Consider the following 23,113-nt stretch of genomic DNA (forward strand, 5'->3'; position numbering starts at 1 on the left):
AAGTGGAGCGCGCAAACTTAACCACTACACCACCAGGCCGGCTCCGAAATGGGACATTTTTACTATTTCCAAAACATAGCTAATGCTTTCCTGCCCCTGTGGGCTTGCTCATCAAATGTTTCCTCTATCCAGAATGCCTTTTCTTGACAATCCTCATCTTAAGGCCCAGCTGAACTGCAATCTCTATGAGAAAACTTCCAGTCCTTTCTTACAAGTACGCTCTGCCTCCTTTTAATCCATTGAGTACTTTCTTTGTATTTTGTTTGTACACTTATCATACTTTACTCTGTCAGATGAGACACATGGTTATTTATTCTGTACTCATCTCTAGCCCCATCCCCAATGAGTATTACTCCTTCCTGTTATCCCTATATAGGCCCTGTGAATGGCAGGCTACGCACTGCAGATATTATTACTGGGCAAGCTGACAAAGAAGGGAGAAGAGTGTGGATCAGCTCTCTCTCCCATCCTTAACTAAATTCCACTATAATCAAAGGTGTACCTCCAGAGCAGACAATAGAGTGCCCACGTCTGCTTCCTGTTACAGCTCAAGGGAAGGATGAGACAGCCACCTACTTAGTGTGACTGAAGATGCCCATAATGCAGAGAAAGATTTGAAACTTTAAGCAAATGTGATGGAAAGCCCTCATAACAATGTAGAGGAGACAAACTTCATTCATTTTTATAACATTCCTTCTCCTTATCCCCAAACACTCCTCCCTCAAGATCGGATATTCATTTGGAGATCCATGTGCTTCCTGGGAAGCTGATTTCACCCCACAGTTCCACAGATGGAGCACATTAGCTAGGACAGGCTAGTTGGTGTACTCCACCCACTCACGTGGTTCAGGGGAGATGTAAGCCAGTCCAATCAGAGTGAGCTAAGCCAGATGAAGGAGAATAAACCCCAAACCTCTTGCTGGGAATTCTGAGGCCAAACTACCTTGAATTAGGTTTTCTATTACATTTAACACAAGGAGTTTCAACTACTATGGTAAATCTGCTGTGCCATTTTGGAGATAGGAAAACTGGGGGCAAAAGAGGCTAAATTCAAGCTAGGATTTAAACCTAGGCTGGCTGGCTGCAAAGTCTTTGCCATCACGCTATCCTGTGCTAAGAAAATTGACCATACTATTAAAAAGAAAAAAAAAAGACAAAGATAAGTAACATGTATCCCTTGCAACAGATATCCTTATGAAAAGTTTTTAAGACCATATGTTACAAATGTAACTTTTAAATGTACTAGGGAAACTCACAACCAAGAGAATCTTTAAAAAATGTCTTTATAGGGGCCGGCCCGGTGGTGCAAGCGGTTAAGTGTGCATGCTCTGCTGCGGCGGCCTGGGGTTTGCCGGTTCAGATCCTGGGCGCGCACCAACGCACCACTTGTCAAGCCATGCTGTGGCGGCGTCCCATATAAAGTGGAGGAAGATGGGCACGGATGTTAGCCCAGGGCCAGTCTTCCTCAGCAAAAGAAGAGGAGGATTGGCAGATGTTAGCTCAGGGCCGATCTTCCTCACACACACACACACACACAAAATGTCTTTATAGGGCCCAGCCCCGCCCAGCCCCGCCCAGCCCCGTGGCATAGTGGTTACGTTCAGTAGGCTCCGCTTCAGTGGCCCAGGTCTTCAGTGGCCCAGGTTCTTGGGTTCAGATCCTGGGCACGGACCTATACTACACTCATCAGCCATGCTGAGGCAGTGACCCACACACAAAATAGAGGAAGACTGGCATAGATCTTAGCTCAGGGCTAATCTTCCTCAAGCAAAAAAGGAGAAAAACTGGCAACAAATGTTAGCTCTGGACAAATCTTCCTCACCAAAAAAACAGGAAAAAAAAGTTTATAAAACGAAAACCTATCTTTTTATATATAAATTTAGATTTTTATATATTAGACTTTCTTAAAGTAGGTATTTTTTTTTTAAATAGACTGTAATTATTCATTCACTGAAGGTGCCCAGCAAAATAGCCCTGAATCCAGATACAATCATCTCCATTTTGTATATGAGGAAACTGAGGACTGGAGAGTTTAAGCACCATCCCCAAGGTCACACAGCTTTAAGCAGTAGATCCAGGATTCACACTCACGTCTACCCAAAGCCTGTGATCTCAACCACTCACAGGCCTCCCTGTGCAATATGTTATTCCAACAACACAAAATGCAATCATCCAAGTAATTACCTTTTCAGAATCTACAAAGTGCGTAGCAATTCCTGCTGTGTACACATCTCTTCCTTTCAGCCTGAATCCTGTTAATGCAAGGAAGTAACCAAGTTTTCCTTGAAGTCGTGGCAAGAAATAACCTCCACCCACATCAGGGAATAGTCCTGTAATTGAATAACAAAAAGAGATAACAATGATTCAAATAAAAGAGATGAATGTAATTCTCTTTACTTTAGATCAGATAGCTTATTTCTCTCTGGAGTTTGAATCTCTATTGAAATATTATTAAACTAAGTATTATACAATGCAATCGATATCACAAAAGATTTGCCATAAATTATGCTAACTTAATTTGGGTACTTTTCAAAATTTTCATGTCTCATTTCTATAGAAGTCATTTTAAAGTATTTGATGGCATAATGTATATAAAAAGTACTCAATAAATATTACCTAAATTTTCTCACCACTAATTTACTTTTTAAGAATCTCTGAAATAGGCAAATATGGAAAAAATATTTTCTTTCCAAATGATAAGCATAGGAAAAAATATAATCTAAGACTATTAGGTGAAAATTGATTATTATTTAAAGCATTTCAAATAGAAAATTATCTAATATTCACGATATTTAAAGTGATGCAATAAGAATTAGTCCTACTAAATGAACAAGTTTATACCTTATAAAATCACTTGCTTGCATTTACTTTTTTCTTAACCACCAGTATTTTTTAAATTCTCTTATTATCTCTACAGGTAACAACTGAAAATAGCACATATGCAAATACTTGCCAGTACACTACTTTCTGGTATTTAAGAGCTCCTTAAACAATTGAGACCCTCTAGTTTTATAATCCATAGCTATTCTAACACTGCTTCATTTAATGAAGTTGAGATAAAAACACAAGAATTCAAATTCTTTCCAGTTCTACTTTTAGAATCGAAAGAATTAGCAGCATGCTATTGTAAACAGAAATATCTCTTAGCACCTCAAACAAGATAGGTCTAAAGTTGAATTCATGACCTCCCCCAACTGCCATCATCCCCCTCTAATGTCACCCACCCCAATAAATGGTACAACCATCCAGCCTCGACACCTTCTCTCGTACCATCCCCTTAACCCCCATCAGTGACTACATCCTGTTGATTCCTCCTCCAAACAGTTCTCCATACAACAGCCAGAGTGATCTTTTTATTAATACAAACCTCGATCAGAGTCTTGCATTCTACTGCTTAAAACTCTTCCAAGACTCCCCATTTTTTTTTTACATTAAAACCAATACCTTTATCAAAGTCTTCAAAGTGCCCAACCATCCCCAACATTCTACATGCCTACCTGCCCCAGAACCTCAGCAGCACTCTGCTGAAGTGACAACACCCTCTATCCTGAAACACTCATCTTTCCCAGGGCACCACATTCGCTCTTTCTGCCCCCTGCCTCAATGGCTGCTTCCTTCCAGTCCCCCTTGCTGGCTCCACTTCCTTTGCTTGACCTCTACATGCTGCTGTGCCTGGACCTGATCTTAGGCTATTTCCTCCTCCCCCCACACACACATTTCCTTAGCTCTTATGGCTTTAGATAACTTCTATATACTGATTAGTCTCTGTTTTGGACTGAACTGTGTCCCCCAAAATTCTTAAGCTGAAGTGCTAACCCACAATGTGACAACTTGGAGATAAGCCCTCTGAAGAGGTAATTAAGGTTAAATGAGGTTATAAGAGCGGGGGCCTAATTCAATATGACTGGTGTCCTTATAGGAAGAGGAAGAGACACCAGCCGCACACACACACAAGAAAGGCCACGCGAGGACAGAGCGAGAAGGCAGCTGTCTACAAGACAAGGAGGGAGGCCTCAGGTGAAACCAAACCTGCCAATACCTTGGTCGTCAGCTTTCAGCCTCCAGAACTGTGAGAAATAAATGTTGGTTAAGCCACCCAGTCTGTGGTATTTTGTTATGGCAGCCCTAACAGACTAATACACTCCCAAATCTAAATAACTAGTTATGCCTTTTCCCTTGAATACCCAACTCTTAGATCTGCATTCTAAACATAACCACATGGATAATAAGCAAGTCAGATATAACACGGCAAAAACACAACTCTTGATTCCCATTCCTCCAACTACACTGCTCCTTCCCTAATTGGCCTCATCCATCTAGTAACACAAGCTAAACATCTTAGAATCATTCCTGATTAATCACATCTGCAAGCCTGTGAACTCCAAAACATTTTTCAAAACTATGTACTCTATTGCAACTCTACACCTCCACACTACTCCAAGGCAAAATCCTCTCTTCTCTAGACTTGTGCTATCCAATAGAATTTTCTGTGATGATGAAAATGTTCTATAATCTATGCTGTCCAATAAGGAAACCACTAGCCATATGTGGCTATTAAACACTTGAAATGTGGCTGGTGCGACTGAGAAACTGAATTTATTTTAAATTTATTTAATATTTAAATAGCCAGCTGTGGCTAATGGCTACGTATTAGACGGCATAGCTCCACATTAATGTAATGACCTTCTAACAAGTCTCCCTGCTACAACTCTTGTATCCCCCCCACTATCCATTTTTCTTAAAGCAGGTAGAATGATGATATTAAAATATAAGCCAGATCATGCCACTACCTGCTTTAAACTCCCCTACAGTTTCCCATCATATTTAGGTTTAAATCCAAGCTGTTCACCAAAGGCCCCTGTGTACCTCTTCAAGAACCCCCATGCACCTCTTCAAGAGCATAGTGTATCACTCCTGCCCTTGATTCAGACACTTATCTCTACTTGGTTCCTTGAATAAGTGAAGTTCATTGTTACTTTAGGGTCTTTGGACTAACTTTTCTTAATGCCACAGTATTCTGCTTTAAGATATTAATAAAACTACTCCTCCTTGTCATTCAAATCTCAGCTTAAAGGACACCTCCTTGGAGAGCCTCTTTAACTATCTAATCTAAAGTAGCCAACCAGGAGACTTATGCTTTGAACAAGATGGAGTAACAGGACCAGATTTACCCTCCTACCTGAAACAAATATAAAAACAGATTCAATATACAAAATAATGGTTTTCAATATACTGGACCATCAGGCAATAGAGGAAAATGATCTCTGAATACCTGAAAACAAGTGAGGTAAACCCTACAAGAGCTCCAGCTTAATGCCTTGAGAGAATTTCTGGGCCCTGCATAGTCCTTGATTTGAGGGAATGAAGCTAAGAGTCCAGGGAGACCAGGGCAGCTAGAATTCTCAGAACAGAGTATCACAGAGGACAGAGCTGCACAGAGAGAAAACTGGAGATCTGCAGAGGGTCTCTTATAAGTATTCAGCTTGGTATTGATCAATACATGTATACGAAGAAACTACCTGGGGCTAGGGAAAGAACCACAGGAAAGAATTACAGAGAACAGTACTGGGACCCCACACAGGGCTGCAAGTAGTGCCTGTTCCCACAAGTCAGACTAGGAAAACTCATGATTCATGGAGTAGAATACAAAGAAGGGCCTCAGTTCAGTAGTAAAAAATAATTAGCCCTAGCCTGAGCACTGCTCCAATCCTGCATTTAAAAAAAAAATTTAAAAGACTTGAAAGGATCAAACTGTTTCCAAGTAACTTGACTTCATCCCAGAAGCAAGCTCAAGAATATTTATAAGAATACAAAAATATAAAGCATCCAACAAGGTAAAGTTTACAACTTCTAGAAGTCAATCAACAATTACCAGGCATCTAAAAAAGCAGGAAAATATTACCCATAATGAGGTGATAAAACAATCAATCAAAATTGACCCAGAACTAACACAAACATAAGAATTAGCAAACAAGGACATTAACACAGTCATAAGAAACATATCTTATATGTTCAAAAAGGAAAGCAGAAACACAGATGATGTGGAAGATCAAAATTGGCCACCCTGAAATATGTCTCTTTACCTTGGCTATTTGACCTCCCCCAAACTGCCTAAACAATTGAACATAGAAGGCCTGTTTCAGGAAGGAGCCATGACCATATGATGGCTGTAATATAATGTAAAATAGATGTTACAATAGGAAATGCACCAAGCCTCTCTTATCAAAAATTCTGTCTCTCCCAGGCCACATTCTCTAGGTGGCCCTGAAAAGAGTTGCCAGACAAACATTTACATTTATAAGGGAAATCTCCATTTGTAAAGGTATCTCCCTGCCTCTCTGTACTGGGAAGAGGGGGGATGACCTCATCTCTAGAAACTTATCAATGCAGAAGGTGAGGCATTAAGTCTGCATAATAACCTTACTCTTGTTTACTGTGCTTTTCTGGTAATCTCCCATAACCGACTCCCCCCACTCCCAACAACCTCCTTTGTCTTTAGCTGAAGATGATGTTTAAGGTGGTGGCTTTGGCCATTTTGTGAAGAAACTCAGTTTCCCTGGTTTCTCCCATGTATACATGTTATTAAATTTTATTTGATTTTCTCCCGCTAACCTGTCTTTTAATTATTTGGCCAGCCATAAGAACTTTAAGGGAAAGGGTGGAGGGAATGGATTCTCTCTCTTCCCCAACAATGATTTTAAAAAAAAGATCCAAATGATACTTCTGTAGATGAAAACTAAGATGAATGTATAAACTGAAAAATATCTGAATGGGATTAAGGGCAGATTAGACTTTACAAAAGAAAAGATTAGTGACCTTGAAGACACAGGAATAGAAACTATCTAAAATGAAAAAAAGAAAATTCTAAAAAATGAACAATGCATGAGTGAGCCTAATACAAGTTTAAACAGAGTTCCTGAAAAGGGAGTAGGGGGACAGGAAAATATTTGAAAAAATAATGTCAAATTAAACCTAAGCTCAATAAACACAAGCATAAGAAACATGAAGAAAACTACACCAAGGCACATCACAATCATATAGCCCAAAACAAGTGATCAGTAGAAAATCTTAAGAGCAGTCAGAGAAAATAAAAAGACACTTACAGAGGAACAAAGAAAAGGAAAGATGAGCGATTTCTCATGAGAAACAATGTAAACGAGAAGACAGTATAGCAACATCTTTAAAGTACTGAAATTTTAAAAATCAGAATAGAATAGAATCCTATACCCAAGTGTTAAATCACTGACCTCAGCTTTCACCTTAGGAGACTAGAGAAAGAGGAGATAAAACCTAAGTAGAAGAAAGGAAGTAATAAAGATCAGGGCAGAAATCAATAAAACAGAAAATAAATGAAACCAAAAAACTGTTTTTTGAGATCAATAAAATCAATAAGCTTCTAATTAGACTGATCCGGAAAAAAGAGAGAAGACACAAATTATTAATATCAAGAATGAGAGAGCCTGATATCACTACAGATTCTAGAGATACTAAAATAAGGGAAAATTATGAACTTTATGCTAATAAATTGAAAAATTCCTTAAAAGACCCACGCTACCAAGGTTGTACAAGAAAAAACAGATTACTTGTTGTGAAGAAGAAACAGATAACTTGAACAGCCCTACATCTATTAAAGACTTTGAATTTGTAGTTAAAAACCTTCCCACAAAGAAAACTCCAAGCCCAAATGGCTTCACTGGTGAATTCTACCAAACATAGAAAAAAAAAAATAATACCAATTCTACACAAACTCTTCCAGAAAATGAAGCCAGCGTTACCCTGATACCAAAATGAAGTAAGGAGTGGCATTGCTGGTATAGTGGTGAGCACAGCTGCCTTCCAAAATGAAGTAAGGATGTTACAAGAAAACCACAAACCAACATCCCTCATGAACACAGATACAAAAGTGCCAAATAAAATTTTAGTATACCAAACCCAATAATATATAAAAAGTATAACACATCATACCAGAGTGAGATTTATCCTAGCAATGCTGGGTTAGTTTATGTTGAAAAACCAATCAAAGTAATTCACCATTAACAAACTAAAAAAGAAAAAGCAATGATCATCTCAACAGATGCAGAAAAAAATTTGACAAAATTCAAAATCCATTCCTAATAAAAACCCTCAGCAATCTAGGAAGAGAAAAAACCTTCCTCATTATGATAAAGGACACCTATAAAAACACTACACACAACATTGTACTTAATCGGTGAAGGACTGAACGTTTTCCTCTAAAATTAAGAACAAGGCAAGAATGTCTACTCTCAACATTTCTATTCAACATTGTATTGGAAGTTCCGCCCAGTGCAAAAAGGCAAGAAAAAGAAAAAAAAGGATCCAGATTGGAAAGGAAAAAGTAAAACTGACTTTATTTGCAAATGACATAATTACCTATTTAGAAAATCCAACGCAATCTACAAAAAAAAAAATCTACAAGAACTAGTAAATTTAGCGAGTTTGCAGGATATAAAGTCAATACAGAAATCGGTTGTATTTCTATATACTGATGTAGTGTAAGGCCTGACTGACAGTTGGCTTTTCTTTTTGTAATGCAAGTGCGTGCATGACTTAAGCTTTGATTATGGAGGCATCCAATTCAAAGAGGCATCCACTTCAAAGAGGGCTATCTCAAGCACATTGCCAGCCACAGGACTAGATAAAGGGCCAGCCGGTCTCCCCCAGCTGAGGCTCCTTTGTCATAGAGATCTTGGTTGATTTTAGTAACTGACCATTTGGGCTACTTTTTTTTCCTCTTCTCCGTGCTTTAAATTCCTGCTCTTATGTTTTAAATTCACCAATAAAGAGTGAGCCTGTGAAACTCTAGACTCCCAAACCCCAATAAAAGTAGAACCCCAGGCCCATGCTCAACTGCACTCTCTCTACCCATGACCCCACTGTGTGGCTTATATGCTCCAGGGCTTGTAAGCAATAAACTCTTTTTTTTCTTCAAAGTTTCCTAATGGCCATTGCTGAAGGGCCTCTTGCAATCATAACATAAGAACTAAAAAGGTAAGTCCAGTTGTAACGTTGGTTTAGAAAGGGAAGATGTCTGTGGGAAGCTCACAGGGACCCAGGTGAGCGTCCCCAGGCATCTCTAGCCAATAGCATTACTATCAATAGGCTAAAACCGGCACAAAACAACTGGTAACTAAAAATCAGAACTGAATTTTTTTTAAATATCATTTACAATAGCATCGAATAATATGAAATACTTAAGGATAAATCTGACAAAGGATGTGCAAGACCTATACCCTGAAAACTATAAAAGTTGTCTTAAAGAAATTAAAGACCTAAATAAATGGAGCGACACAACTTGCTCACAGGTCTGAAGACTCAATGTTGTTAAGATGTCAATTCTCCCTAAATTGATAGATTCTAGTCAATCCAAATCAAGATCCTAGCAGGCATTTTTATTGAAATTGACAAACTCTCTCTAAAATTTATATAGAAATACAAAAGATCTGTATAGCCAAGACAACTTGGGGGAAAAAAAGATCAAAATTGGAAGATTATCACTACTTCATTTCAAGACTTACTATAAAGCAACAGTAATCAACACAGTGTAGTGTTGGCAGCAAGATCAACACACATAGACAAAGACGCAAAGGCAATCAGTGGAGAAACAATAGCTTTTGCAAAAAATGGTGTGGAAACAATTGTATCTCCATATGCAAAATTAATAAACTTTGATCTATACCTTTGATCCATACCTCACACCACAAAAATTAATTCAAAATGATCATAGATCTGAACACAAGAATATTTCCCCCTAATAATCTTTTATCTAAAATTAACTATAGTGTGTCTCCAGTTAAATATTCTTGCTTTTGAGTTTTAAGACACAATTATTGAGCTAATATAAACTTCTAGATATCATCCTATTCTAATTTCTTTTTAAAACTTCTTTCACTGCTGTAACACACAAGATTCTATCAATTCCAACAACAGTGTAATCTGAAATGTATCAAAAGATGATTCTTCAAAGTAATTATGAAAAATTTTGGGTTTTTTACCTATTGCTGTTTCTGGCATTGCAAAAAGAGACTTTTCAGTGGCCACTCGGAATTGCCCATGAACTGAGACACCAACTCCCTAGAGAAATAAGGCAAAAACGTGTTTAAAATTACTGTAAAAAAATAAAATTATACGCTCGCAAACATTATAAACCAAGTAAATTATTTTTATATTCCACAGGAATTTATTTCAGGAGACAGATTGGAGGGAAATGCTAAACCACACAATTTCAGAATTTACTGGGCAAAAAACATATGGGTATCTCCGAGATCGGGAATAGATGTGTTTTAGCTAAGACGTTTTCATTCAGTGTTCTGTGTTATGCTTCATGTCCTCTTCCCCAATTCCTTCTCATTCCAAACTAGCTGCAGCATAACAAAATACTGACTCTTCCCAGAACCACTGAGTGTTGTTCTTAGGGGCATCAATCATCAAGAAAGCACAACCAAGCTATTCTAGCAAATTTTGGTAGCTTTAAATAGAATTTTAATGCATTTTATTTATTCATATATTTCATCAAATAAAATTAGCAACATCATTTTTCTCAGATACATTTAATGGGGCCAACTAGATAACTCTTAAAAAAACTGGTTACTAAACACAAGTTTTAGAAATAACAAGTATTACATATAATAATTTTTATTTTCTAAAAATAAAAAATTTGGCTGAAAGCCTCTCTGACTTGTTGAATGTCATTGAAAAGGGCAAACTTAACAGTAATCTTTGAATAAACATATTTGAACAAACAGACATATTTGAATAAAATGAAATAAGAGGTATCCATGTGACGACAAAGTATCCAAGTTTAGGTCAGTGCTCACATTATAACATATATTTCCTATGATATATTCTTTTCACATTACTCAGAACTTCTATTAGACTGTTTCAGTTCTTCTCATTCTTAATCCTTTTTAACCAGTGTTCTCTCTTTGACATCACAGAGTTAAAAGAGTTAAAATATAAGTATTTGGAACAACGTTAGGCACTTAATAAGAGTTCTATAAGTGTTAGCTAGATGGAAAGAGCCTCATTTCTATTTGATTCTTCTAATTTTTCATTACAATTTCCTCAAATCTTTAAGTGTTTTCACACTCAGTTCAGCCATTTAAAAGTTCCTGAAACTTTGAAAGCTTCTAAGAAAATACTCAAAAACACATGCAATTTCTTATAAATTTTATGTACTGTATGCTAAGCTTAAATTTTAAAAGACCGTGGAAATAAACATGGAAATGAATAAAATTCTTCAGTCACTACCTACATCCTTTGGTGTCAACGTTTATAAGCTAAATCCACAATGTCTGACACTCTGTACCGGCAATATCATCTTGCTATAGGTATTCTACTAGGACACAGCCAACTGATAATATTAACCCAAATTAGATCATATATACTTCAAGATTATATGAAATCTTACAAATTTTAATAAAAATAAAACAGTAATTTATTAATAATTTCTTATATTATTTTAAGAACCCTTGCCTCACATTCTATTCTCCACTTTTAGTTTCTCACGTTGGAGCTCAAAGTTATTAGTCTTCAAGAATGTCTTGCTAAGAGAGAGTTGGACTGGATTCTCAGTTTTCACACTATGTTCTTTTGAGTCCTAGGGCTCAGAAGAGCTGCCTCCATTTGGGGCTGCACAGCAGGTAAGATATCCAGGCCTCACTGACTGACCCTGACATTTGTTGTTGTTAGTACCATCAAGCTGATTCCAACTCCTTGCAACCCTGTGTACCTGAACCAGAACCCTGCCCGGTCTTTTTGCACCATCCTTTCACCTTCTGGTGCTATACCACCCATATGCTCCGCTGCTCTTCACAGGGTTTTTGTGGCCAGTTTTTTCAGAAGTGAGTGGCCAGATCATTCCTCCTAGTCTGTCTTAGTCTGGAAGTACTGCTGAAACCTGTCCACCATGGATGACCCCGCTGGTATTTGACATACTGGTGGCACAGCTTTCAGCATCACAGCAACACGCAGCTGCTACAGTATGACAACCCACAGACAAGTGGTGTGGTTCCCTGACCAGGAAACGAACCCAGGCTGCGGTGGTGAGAGCGCTGAATCTTAACCACTAGACCACAAGGGCTGGCTGCCTCAACCATACTCCTCTGGTTATTGCCCCCTACCTCTTTTAATTAGGTATGAATTCCACAATCAGCACTTGGCTATATTCCCCTTTATTAAATATTTACATATAAAAGGTAAAGTCTGACCACAACCACCCAATCCTAGTCTCACCTCTCTCCCCCGAGAGACACACAGCTATTATGAATTTAGTATGTAACTTTTCAGATTTTTTTCCGTATGTATCTGTAATACGTATTTGAACAAATGTAGATATTTATCTGCGATACACACACACTTCAAACTCTATTCCATGGCCTGCAAGGCTCTACCTAACATGGCCCAGTCTACCTCTCTGACTTCACCTCCCACCACTCTTCCCATGCTCATTCTACTAGCCACAGGACCTTTGTGCCGTTCCTCCAAAATTCCAAGCCTTTACAATTTCAATTAATCATATAATTTTAAAGTGAGGAAGACAGAATAGAGAAAGCCACTGCCTGCCCCATCACTGCCCTTTATGAGAATCTGTTCCGCCCAGAGACTTCGCCCTTCCCCCAGCAGTGGCTGAACCAGGGATGGGCACCAGACCCAAAGGCAGACAGTTGAGGCTAACCAGAAATCTAAGGCCCAGGGAGCAAAGGGGAAACAAAAGTACATTAGACAAGATTCTCACTCTTAGGTATTTAAAATAAAACACAGCGGCCAGCTGTGAGACAGCCAAAGAAGCTTAAATGTGAAATTTGAGCAGAAGACCTAACAGCCAAGAGAAAGCTGAAATTATATGAGGTAACAACCAAAAAACTGAGAAGGCTACAGGCAACCTGTACAACACAGAGAACAGAGCAAACGTACAAAAAAAAAAGCAGAGATTGAGAGGCAGAACAACAAACACACTAATTAAATTTGCCTTAAGCGCACACTTTCAGGCCAATTTTCAGGAAAACAAGCGATGCTATGGTTTTGTCTTTGGATTCCCATTTGATGCCCGCACTTGTTTAATAACTGCTCCATTTTCTTTTCTGGATCTGTAGGAGTAAGTCTCTGTTCTTTTCAATTAAAAGGTAAGTCTCTTCACCACATTTTCAATTAGAACCAGATCTGTATCCTGTCATACTTCAGCATCACACAATATGAGCCACTTTAGTCCTTTGGCCTCTAGTACATATTCATCCCAATACTGCTCTGCGCTTTTTTTTTTTCCTAATACTGCTCTCCCTGACTAGCTATTCCCATTTTACTTTCTGGAACCCTCATTTCTTTGCAAAAAAAACCACCAAACAGCCCAACTTCTCTACAGAGGGCCCTCTCTACCTCCTGAACTCAATGGAAAAAGAAATTTATAAGCCCCATATTCTTTCATGCAGAAACTACAGATCCTATATTCACTGATTCAGTTATTTTTTATTTATTTTTATTTGCGTTACACTTTTATTTTGTATTATATTTTGTTTCAGTGATGGCTGATAAAATGAATGAAATCAAAGGCTTCAACATTTTAGTAAGAAGTTATTAATGAAAAGCTTTCAGAATACAAGACCACTGGGCCAGCCCCGTGGCTTAGTGGTTAAGTGCGCGCGCTCCGCTGCTGGCGGCCCAGGTTCGGATCCCGGGCGCGCACCGACACACCGCTTCTCCGGCCACGATGAGGCCTCGTCCCACATACAGCAACTAGAAGGATGTGCAACTATGACATACAACTATCTACTGGGGCTTTGGGGGAAAAAAAAATAAAATAAATAAAAACTTAAAAAAAAAAGTATTTAAAAAAAAAAAAAGAAGACCACTGACACAAGTACCATTCAGAGCCAATTTAAAAAGCCTTTTATCAAGCCACTGACTTAGAGATAATAAGAAGATAAATGGTGATCCATGTTGAAAGGGGTGTAGCACCCTCGTGGCAGATTCATATCTACTTTTTGTTCCTTACATAAAAGAAACCCTTATAGGTTGCTTGTAAGAAGGGCCCCCCACCAAAACTTCCAAAACTTCCCGTTATATTCTACTTAACCATTAATCTTAGCTGGTACTCCTTCACAAGACTGAAAAGGCTTCAACGTCTTCAAGTTTTATTGTATTAACTAAGGTTATATAGATTTATTCCCCAAATGCGAGACTTTATTCCAATTCCTAACTCTCCTCAAATACTCTCTATGCATCCTACCAAACCCAGTAGTCAACCTCATTTTTCACCTAACTGGATATCTCAGGAGCATTTGACAGAGTTGCTCACTCCTTACTTCAGGAAACTTCACTTGGCTTTGAGACACCATATTCTCCTAGTTTTCCTCTATCTCTTTAGCAGCTCTTTCTCTTCCCCGACATCAAAATGTTGGCCTGCCCCAACGATGAGATGTTATCCCTCTACTCCACTTCATCTGTACTCTGTTCTTTCCACATTCATTCTCTAGGTGATCTCTTCCAAGAGCCTCAGGATTTTAAGCGCTATCTATAACACTACTGATTTAAATCATTTCCCATCTCTGATTTCTCTAGACTTTATCCCTAGCTGTCTATTTAACATCTCCACTGGAATGTCTAATATGTATCTCAACCTTCACACATTAGAAGTAAATCTCTTGATTTCTCCCTAAGCATGCTGCTCTCTCAGTCTTTTCCATTTCAGTAAATAGCACCATGATTCACCCAGCTGCTCAGGCCAAAAATCTCAGCATCCTCCTCTTTCTTTCTGACCTCAAAATCTAAATCTATGAACTGTTTTGACAGCTCTAACTTCAAAATACATCCTGGACTAGGCCACTTTTCATCATCTCCACCGTTTCTAGGTGAAGCCACTATCTTCTCTTGCCTGGGCCAGTCTCTCTTGCTTCTGTTCTTGCCACAATCCATCCTCTACACAGCAGCTAAGTAAGCTTATTAAATGTAAATCAGTTCATGTTATTTTCCTGCCCAAAGTTCTCCACTCACTTCTCATCATATTAAATATTACCAAAACTCCTCATCATGGCTGATAAGGCCCTACCTGATCTGATCTCCTTCATCTTATGGTCTAACATTCCCTGCCTTCCTCACTTTCACTCCAGCCACACTGGCTTTTTTTCTTTTTTTTTAATCTTTCTTAATTGACATATAATGTACATTCAAAAGTATACAAACAGTAACAAATAGTAAGTATACAGATCCAGTGAATTATCCCAAAATGAACACACCAGATAAGATAAAAATTATCAGAAATACCTTTACACACCCTTTCAGTCACTACTCCCTCCATCCTTCAGGTAACTACTATCCTGACTTCTAACAAAATAAGATTAATTTTTTCTGGTTTTGATCTAGATGTAAACAGAATCATAGAGTACTTATTTTTTATCTGACTTCTTTCAGTCAACACTATGTTTGTGAGATTCATTCAAGTTTTTGTGTGTTGTTGTTGTGTAACAGTAATTTTTTTCATTGCATAGCATTCCTTTGGATGAATAAAGAACAACTTATTAATCCATTCTACTGTAAATGGCTAATTAGATTTTTCTAGCTTTGGGCTTTGCAAATAATGAGTCAATGACCATTCTTATACATATCTTTTGGTACATAAGTGCATACATTTTGATTGGGTATATACCAGGGAATAAAACTATTGGGTCAAAGAGTATCAATTCAATCAACTTTAAAAGATAATATTCAACAGTTTTCCAAAGCAGTAGTATCAATTTCTACTCCACCAGCAATATATGAGTTTTGTTATCCCACATCCTCACCAATACTTGAAATTGTCTTTCACATTTTAGCCATTCTAATGAGTATATGTTAATATTTCATTGTGGTTTCAATTTGCATTTCCTTGAAGATTAATGCAGTTGAGTGCTTTGTCATATTTATTGGCTATCTGGATAGCCTCTCTGGAAATGTCTATTCTACTCCACTGCTCATTTTTCCATTGGATTTTCTTATGGATTGGTAGAAATTCTTTATACATTTTAGATATGATTCCTTTGTCAGATATATGTATTCCAAATACCTTTCTTCAGTCTGTCTTTTCTCTTTTCTCTCTCATAATGATATCTTGGAATGGATAGAAGTTCTCAATTTTAACGCAGTCTAATTTGTTATTTTTGTTTATGGTACATTAGTGTACTATTTAAGTAATCCTTCCCTATCCTCAAGGTGTAGCATAAGCATATATTCCAAACATTCAGGATTTTCTAGTTTTCTACTATTGATGGCTAACTTAATTCCACTGGGGACAGAGAACAGTCTGTAAGATTAATCCTTTGAAATATGTCGAGACTAATTCTATGGAAAATTTTGGAAAATGTTCTATGCACACATAAAATGAGAATGAAATCTGCAGTTACTGAACACATGTTAACTGGATAAAGTTTACTGGACAATGTTTAAATCATGTGCATATATATATGTATATATGTACATATACTGAGTATGTCTCTGTTCCACCTGTTACTGAAAGAAGTATGTTCAAATCTTCTCCTAGGATTGTGGTTTTGTCTATCTCCCTTTTTAGGGCTTCCACTTTTTTGAGAGAAAAAACACTTAAACGTTTGAAAATATCACACCAGTAGAGTTATTTCACATAGGAAGAAGTTTGTTCCCATGGTTTCTGTTTTAGTACTAGTGTCATACTGTATGCTATGGAACTCATTGAGTAATTCAGTTCAGCTTCATATTCACTTATAAACTGAGAGTTTTAGACAAGTATTTATAAAATATCTTTCTACAGTTGACTATAGTCAATAAAATTATTTTCAGAATCTGACCTCAGTGATTTTAAGAGGGCGAAAAGCCGAACAGAGTTTTCAACCAATTAAACAAAAATCGGAATTTAGGGCTTGCCAAATTGGGCCCCTAAATGCTACAACCTTGGAGTTAGAGTGGCCTGGATTCAGCCCAGCCCTCACTGAAGTGAAGGGTGAAGCTTTGCTTCAAATCCTCCTACTCTTGACTGGATAGAGATGATCTGAGATTACTAGCGCCCTTAGTCTAGACACCTACTAGAAACAGAAGTACATCTTCCTTGGAGGAAGATAATGTCATCTTAGGGCTCAAATAATACTCAAGTAGAAATAACTCGATTAGAAATAACTAGCATTCGATTACAAATTATCCAACATATAAGAAAAGACCACATGACTAAAACCAAAGAGAAACAATACACAATAAAAACAGATTCAGAGGACATATAAATTTAGATTTGTTATATCTAACCATTTTATAACTATGAAAGGTCCTTCTATATCAAGTAAAAGTTTTTGCCACAAAATGTACCTTCATTTGATATTAAAATAGCTATACCAGCTTTCTTTTAGTTAGTGTTGGCATCTTTTTCTATTCTTTTACATTTAACCCTCTGTGCCTTATATTTTATGGTGTCTCAAGGACTCTGACATCCTTTGTTTTTACTTGGATTATTATTAAACAATCATCATTGCAGTACTGTGCTGATATTGTGCAGATAAAGTAAAATGAATTTGATCCATATCTATAATCTACTATTAAGAATGCTAATATGGGTAAGCATAAATAACTGAACAAAAATAGAATATATGAATGTAGTTAAACTCATACTCTGTCACAAGAATGACAACGTATTTAAATTTCAGCATCGCCTAAGGCAAAACTTAGGCAATCTAAGACTTTCTTTTTAATTAAGCAACATAGCTAGATGAATTTTCAGACTGTTCAATAGGAGAAAAAAGCTGGCACAGCTTTATTTAAGGCTTTTAAAGAATATCTAATTATAATTACTTAAAAAGCATGATTAAACCCTTCAAAATGCAAATATGTGAATCAGTAGCTAGAAATAAGCATTCACTTTTATATTTCCAGATATTCTAGATAAAAAACATTAATTTTTTTAAATTGATAATTCTAAGGTGGTTTAAGATACAGTCAGCCACCCTCTATGATTTATATTAATGGCAAGATTAAGCCCCCAACACACAAACAAGGAGACATGTGAAACAATTTAATCTGGTGCTTGAAAAAGAAATGTCCCACATAATAGTACTGCATCAGTGTCAAATTTCCTGATTTTGATGTCCTCATTCTTAGGCAATACACACTGAAGAGTTTAGCAATAAAGGGTTATCATGTCTTCAACTTTCTCTCAAATGGTTCAGAAAAAAATTATTCATAGATAGATGTGATAGATGCGGGAGAGAGGAAGAAAGAATGATAGAACAAATGTGGAAGATGATAACAGGGAATACAGATGAAGGATATATTGGAGTTCTTTGTACTATTCTTGCATTTTTTCTGTAAGTTTGATACTGTTTCACCATTAAAAGTTTTCAAAAATTAAAAATAAATAAAAAGTAAATGTTCCAAAGTAAACAAAGCCAACAACCACAGTTAAGAAAACAACAAACTCAGAAAGGCACACAATAGGGTGATGTGACTAATGCTTACACAAAGAGTCATGTATTTAAATTCTAATTAGAGAGAATGAGCAAGCTCCTGCCCAGAATGAATACTGCACCACAGTATCAGCGAATGTGTGAGTCTTCTCTCACCATCATTCAGGATTACAAAGGGTGCTTTGAAATAGGTATATATTTTTGTTAGAAATTCAAATAGATTTTTCATCATACATTATCTCACTATGGTATAAAAGTTAATATTATAACTATAAAATAAGTTTTATAAATGTATCTCTGGCACCACATGCATTAGATTAGCAGTCTGATCAGCAGGGTCCACAGTAAAAACAGACTTTTTATTATGCTTCTCACATTAATATTAATAGGCTAATACTGCATATTAATAGCTATTAATATACTGATTATATAATATTAATGTATTTTAATAGACTAATATACAGAGATCAGCAGCAAACACATTTTTTTACCCTGCTTTGGATGCACATAATTCACGTTACTTTTGGAAGAAAATTATATTCAACAGAAACAAATAACCGAAGTAGAAATATTTATTTTTGTATTAACAGTCCACCATTCTTGGAGGTATAGTTTTACCGTAAATAAAAAAAGCCAGGGAGATACTTGAAAATTGCTACGAGAGTAAATCTTAAAAGTTATCATTACAAGAAAAAAAACTGCTAACTATGTGTGGTGATGGATGTTAACTTATTGTGGTAATCATTTTGCAATATATACATATATCAAATCATTATGTTGTACACCTAAAACTAATACAATGTTATATGTCAATTATATCTCAATTTAAAAAAAGCCAGGGAGTAGAGATATAAATTCTGTTACATCACACATTAAAACATAAATTTGTGGGGCCAGCCTAGTAGCATAGTGGTTAAGTTCGCACACTCCACTTCTGCAGCCTGGGGTTGGTAGGTTTGGATCCCGAGCCCAGACCTATGCGCCACTCACCAAGTCATGCTGTGGCATGTGTCCCACATATAAAATAGAGGAAGACTGGCACAGATGTTAGCTCAGGCCCAATCTTCCTCACCAAAAAAAAAAAAAAAAGACATAAATTTGAAATAACTTAAAAATACATACCTCCTAGATTCATACTCAAGGTTTTTACCTAAATGAGCACATTCTCCCAATATATGCATATTTATTCATGAATTATATATATACAGGTGTCACCAGACTATAACATATAACATATTGCATATTATATTTAAATATCCATATATTTAATAGAAGTTTAAAAAAAGAAGTTCTAAGAAACCACTGTCTTACAGCATATACTCAAGAATGGTTATTATAACAGGAGTACTCCTAATTGACCTCTGATTTACCAAGGATTTCCATTAACTCTGCAAAACATATTAACTAATGTCCATATTAACTAGCATTCTGAAAGTTCCACTTATTTTTTCATACACCTGCATACCTCTCTGATCTGTTGAGTCCAGAGTTTACCAAATGTCAGTCATATTTATTTCCAAACTGTTTATGCCAGTTGTACTTATTATGGTTAAGTATGTACTTCAAATATTATTAATTGTAAACAGACATGAGTATAAAAATAAAGAGTTGTTTCTATGAGAATGCGGTTGAATACTCTGGAAAAATATGAAAAAGCTAAGGCACTAAAAAAATTTAATATAGGGCAAAGAAAATGATTATTGCAAGTGACTTTATTCTTAGTAATAATATTGGTATTATTATTCTAAAACTATTATACACATTAGGACAAAGCAAACTTGTAACAATGTTAACGTTATTTAAAAAACAAGATTTTCAACATACATAAGAGAAAAAAGACAGAAATATTAAAGAAGTAAAAATCTAACTTTGAAAATGAAGTATTGAACTCAGGATCTATTTTCTCTTAAAAACAAAATACCTATTCTTAGTTCTCTTCGCTGAAAATGACTAAAAACAATTACTAACTTAACTAGTGCCCAGACTGTGACTGCTAATTACCATTTCCTACTAAAAGTAACCAGGGCTGCCTTGAAGAAACAGCTGATTTTAGGTCTGGGAAATGAAACGTACAAGATGAACCTGGAATACGTTCTTGACCACAAAGCAAAGAAATTGTCAAAGATTTCTAGGGCACAGAAGCCAACCCGAAGGTGCCCACGGCACGTCTACTCTTCTGGTTTGCCTCCTATCTTCTGGGACCCTTTTTTTCCAGTGTCTTTTATAGGCTCCTTGTTCTGCCCCTGGCCAATAAACATAGGGATTTAGGATTCCACTCTGGACTTCTTTTGGTTGTCACTCTATTTCTGTCACATTGATACCAGTCTAGGACAAGGCTAACATGAGGGAAGACATATTGTAACTCAGAATGACCTCTGACTCACTCACTCACACTGTATATGTTTTAACTTACACGTAGTCTAGGTGATGAATAAGCACGCTCTGTAGATTTTATAATCCGGGCTGACACATGTACATCCCTTTAGTGACAGATGATAACTGTGTTCTTGTGAGTTTCTTAGGACTATGACGACCGCCTTAGAGAAGAACATCTATGCTGGCATCCACCATCGAAGACAACTGAAAGACCTGGTGTGGCGTCTCCAGTCACCAATGCCAGATGGCCAACATCCCTGAGCCCTTCCTTCATAGCCCACTAGCCCTATATAACTGCTTAAACTTTGTGCTTGTTTAAGATTATCTTTGGCACATGAGTCCACTATCTTCCAACTGTGCTGACTAACTGAAAAAATCCCATTCTAAACCACTAACTCATCTTGCAATTGACTGGCTTCAGGGTTGTGGCAAGCAGAACAAGCCCTTGCTCGGTTACAACATCTCCTTGCATAATCTTTTCTACTGACAAATTTTCAATATAAGGCATCTCTGCTATAACATAATGAGTTTCTGGAAAAATCCTCAGATTCTACAAAACTGCACAGAGCTTATAGGAAAAACAGAGTTTTGCAGTTTTGCTCAAAACCTATGTAACTTTGTAATTTGAGTGGTAATTAAAACTATAAATAGTCCAGGTACCTGATTTAGACCAGCAAGTTAGGCAGCTCAGTATGAACAAAGAATGTCAGAGCAGATATTTAAAATGCACAAAAATAAAGTGGAAAGAATGGTAATACTTTAATTAGAGCAGGTGCTGGCAAGTGCTGAGACAAAGCAGGCAGAAGGGCAGCTATGAGCCAGGGGGGCTGCCATTAAACACCCAAGTGCCAAGAGTTGGGGGTTCACCTTATAGTGGAGGTCACTTCAGGAACAGCATTTGTTTGAGTGGTTGTTTGGGTTTTTTTTTTAACTTTCTTAAAATACAAGAGAATTTCTATTCACAGTACACCATGAGCTATGCACTTTTTTCTTGTCTAGTTGATGATTATATATCTATTACCACTATCCTACCTCCCCTTGCCTAGAAAAAAACTGCATATGAACCAATACAACTTTTGCATTATCCTAACATCATTTTTCCATTTATCAACCACTTATGAGCTAATTCACGTTATAGAAGCACACACTGTAGAGCATACTGTGCCTACATGAGTCCCAAAGCTATACTTCTTGCCCAGACAGCACCCTGAGTTTCAGACCTGCATAACAGATAAAGCACTTTTATTCAGACAAAACACTCCCACATGGATAGCCCACAGGCATTTCACACTTAACAAGCCCCAAATTAAGCTCTCTCTCTTCACCCTCTCCAACCCACCCCCTAGCCACTCTTCTTCTCAAATCTTAGTAAACAGTCCACCATCCATTATACTGCCAGTCTAGAAACCTGGAAGTCATCCTTGCCTTTCTCCCCTTCATCCCTCATATTCAATCCACCAACACATTCCACCAAGTCTCCTCCTAAATATCTCCCTTAAGTCTATCTAATTTTCTGCCCCATTCATTATCTCAGCCCTAGCTCAAAATCACCATAATCTCTCACCTGGCTCCCTGCAATAGTTTCCTAAATAACCTCTTTACCTCCAATCCTAACCCCTTCCAATCTGTTCTTTTCACAAGAGAGTTATCGTTCTAAAATGCAAATCTGTTCAAATCATGTCCTCGGCTAAAAGCACTTAAAGGGTTCTATTTATCTCAGGATAAACTACTGATCTGGCTTCTTGCTTACCTCTCTGGCCTCAGAATTTAACCACTATCTCCTTCATACTCCAAAATCTAGGCACAGTGAACCTTCCCCAAATATGCATTCTCTCCTCATCTCATTTTCACATATGCTATTATCTTCTCATTTGCACACTATCCTTCTACACTGCATCAACCCCTTACAAACTTGCACCAACCATACTGCATTCCTCCACTACTCCCAACTTGTTCTTCTCTGGCTGATTCCTCTTTCTTTAAGTCTCAGCTTAAATATAACTTTGTCCAAGATGCTTTCCCTACACGACTCACAACACTAAACCACACACATATTCACACACAGTTGAGGCTGGTACTCTTTTATTATTTTCAGACCACCCTGTACCTGCCTCTCTAGAAAGTAAGCTCTATGAAGAAAGAAACCTACTTGCTGCTTTGTTTACTAATTTATCCCCAGAGCCTAACCAGTATCAAGCACATAGCAGACATCCAGTAAGTTTTGCTGGTTGGGTAAAACACCTGAGAACAATCTCAAATAATGGCTAAAATCATAATGAACCTCTAATTAGTCTTAAACCTCATGAGTCCATATATCCTTAGGAGAG

At 37.1% G+C, this 23,113-nt stretch overlaps 1 protein-coding gene across 4 annotated transcripts in view; it reads right to left on the reverse strand.

Moving 5' to 3' along the window:
* The window catches only part of HIBCH (3-hydroxyisobutyryl-CoA hydrolase), a 97,064-nt gene that overhangs the window by 24,536 nt on the left and 49,415 nt on the right, over positions 1-23,113 (reverse strand). For all 4 annotated transcript variants that reach the window (XM_058549428.1, XM_058549425.1, XM_058549426.1 and 1 more), the window contains exons 7-8: positions 10,014-10,092; positions 2,185-2,330 (exon numbers count right to left, since the gene is read on the reverse strand). In XM_058549428.1, the coding sequence (XP_058405411.1) occupies positions 2,185-2,330; positions 10,014-10,092 (225 nt within the window). The remainder of the gene's footprint in view (positions 1-2,184; positions 2,331-10,013; positions 10,093-23,113) is intronic.

The sequence above is a fragment of the Diceros bicornis genome, chromosome 10 (genome assembly GCF_020826845.1).
Source record: "Diceros bicornis minor isolate mBicDic1 chromosome 10, mDicBic1.mat.cur, whole genome shotgun sequence".
NCBI lineage: Eukaryota > Metazoa > Chordata > Mammalia > Perissodactyla > Rhinocerotidae > Diceros > Diceros bicornis.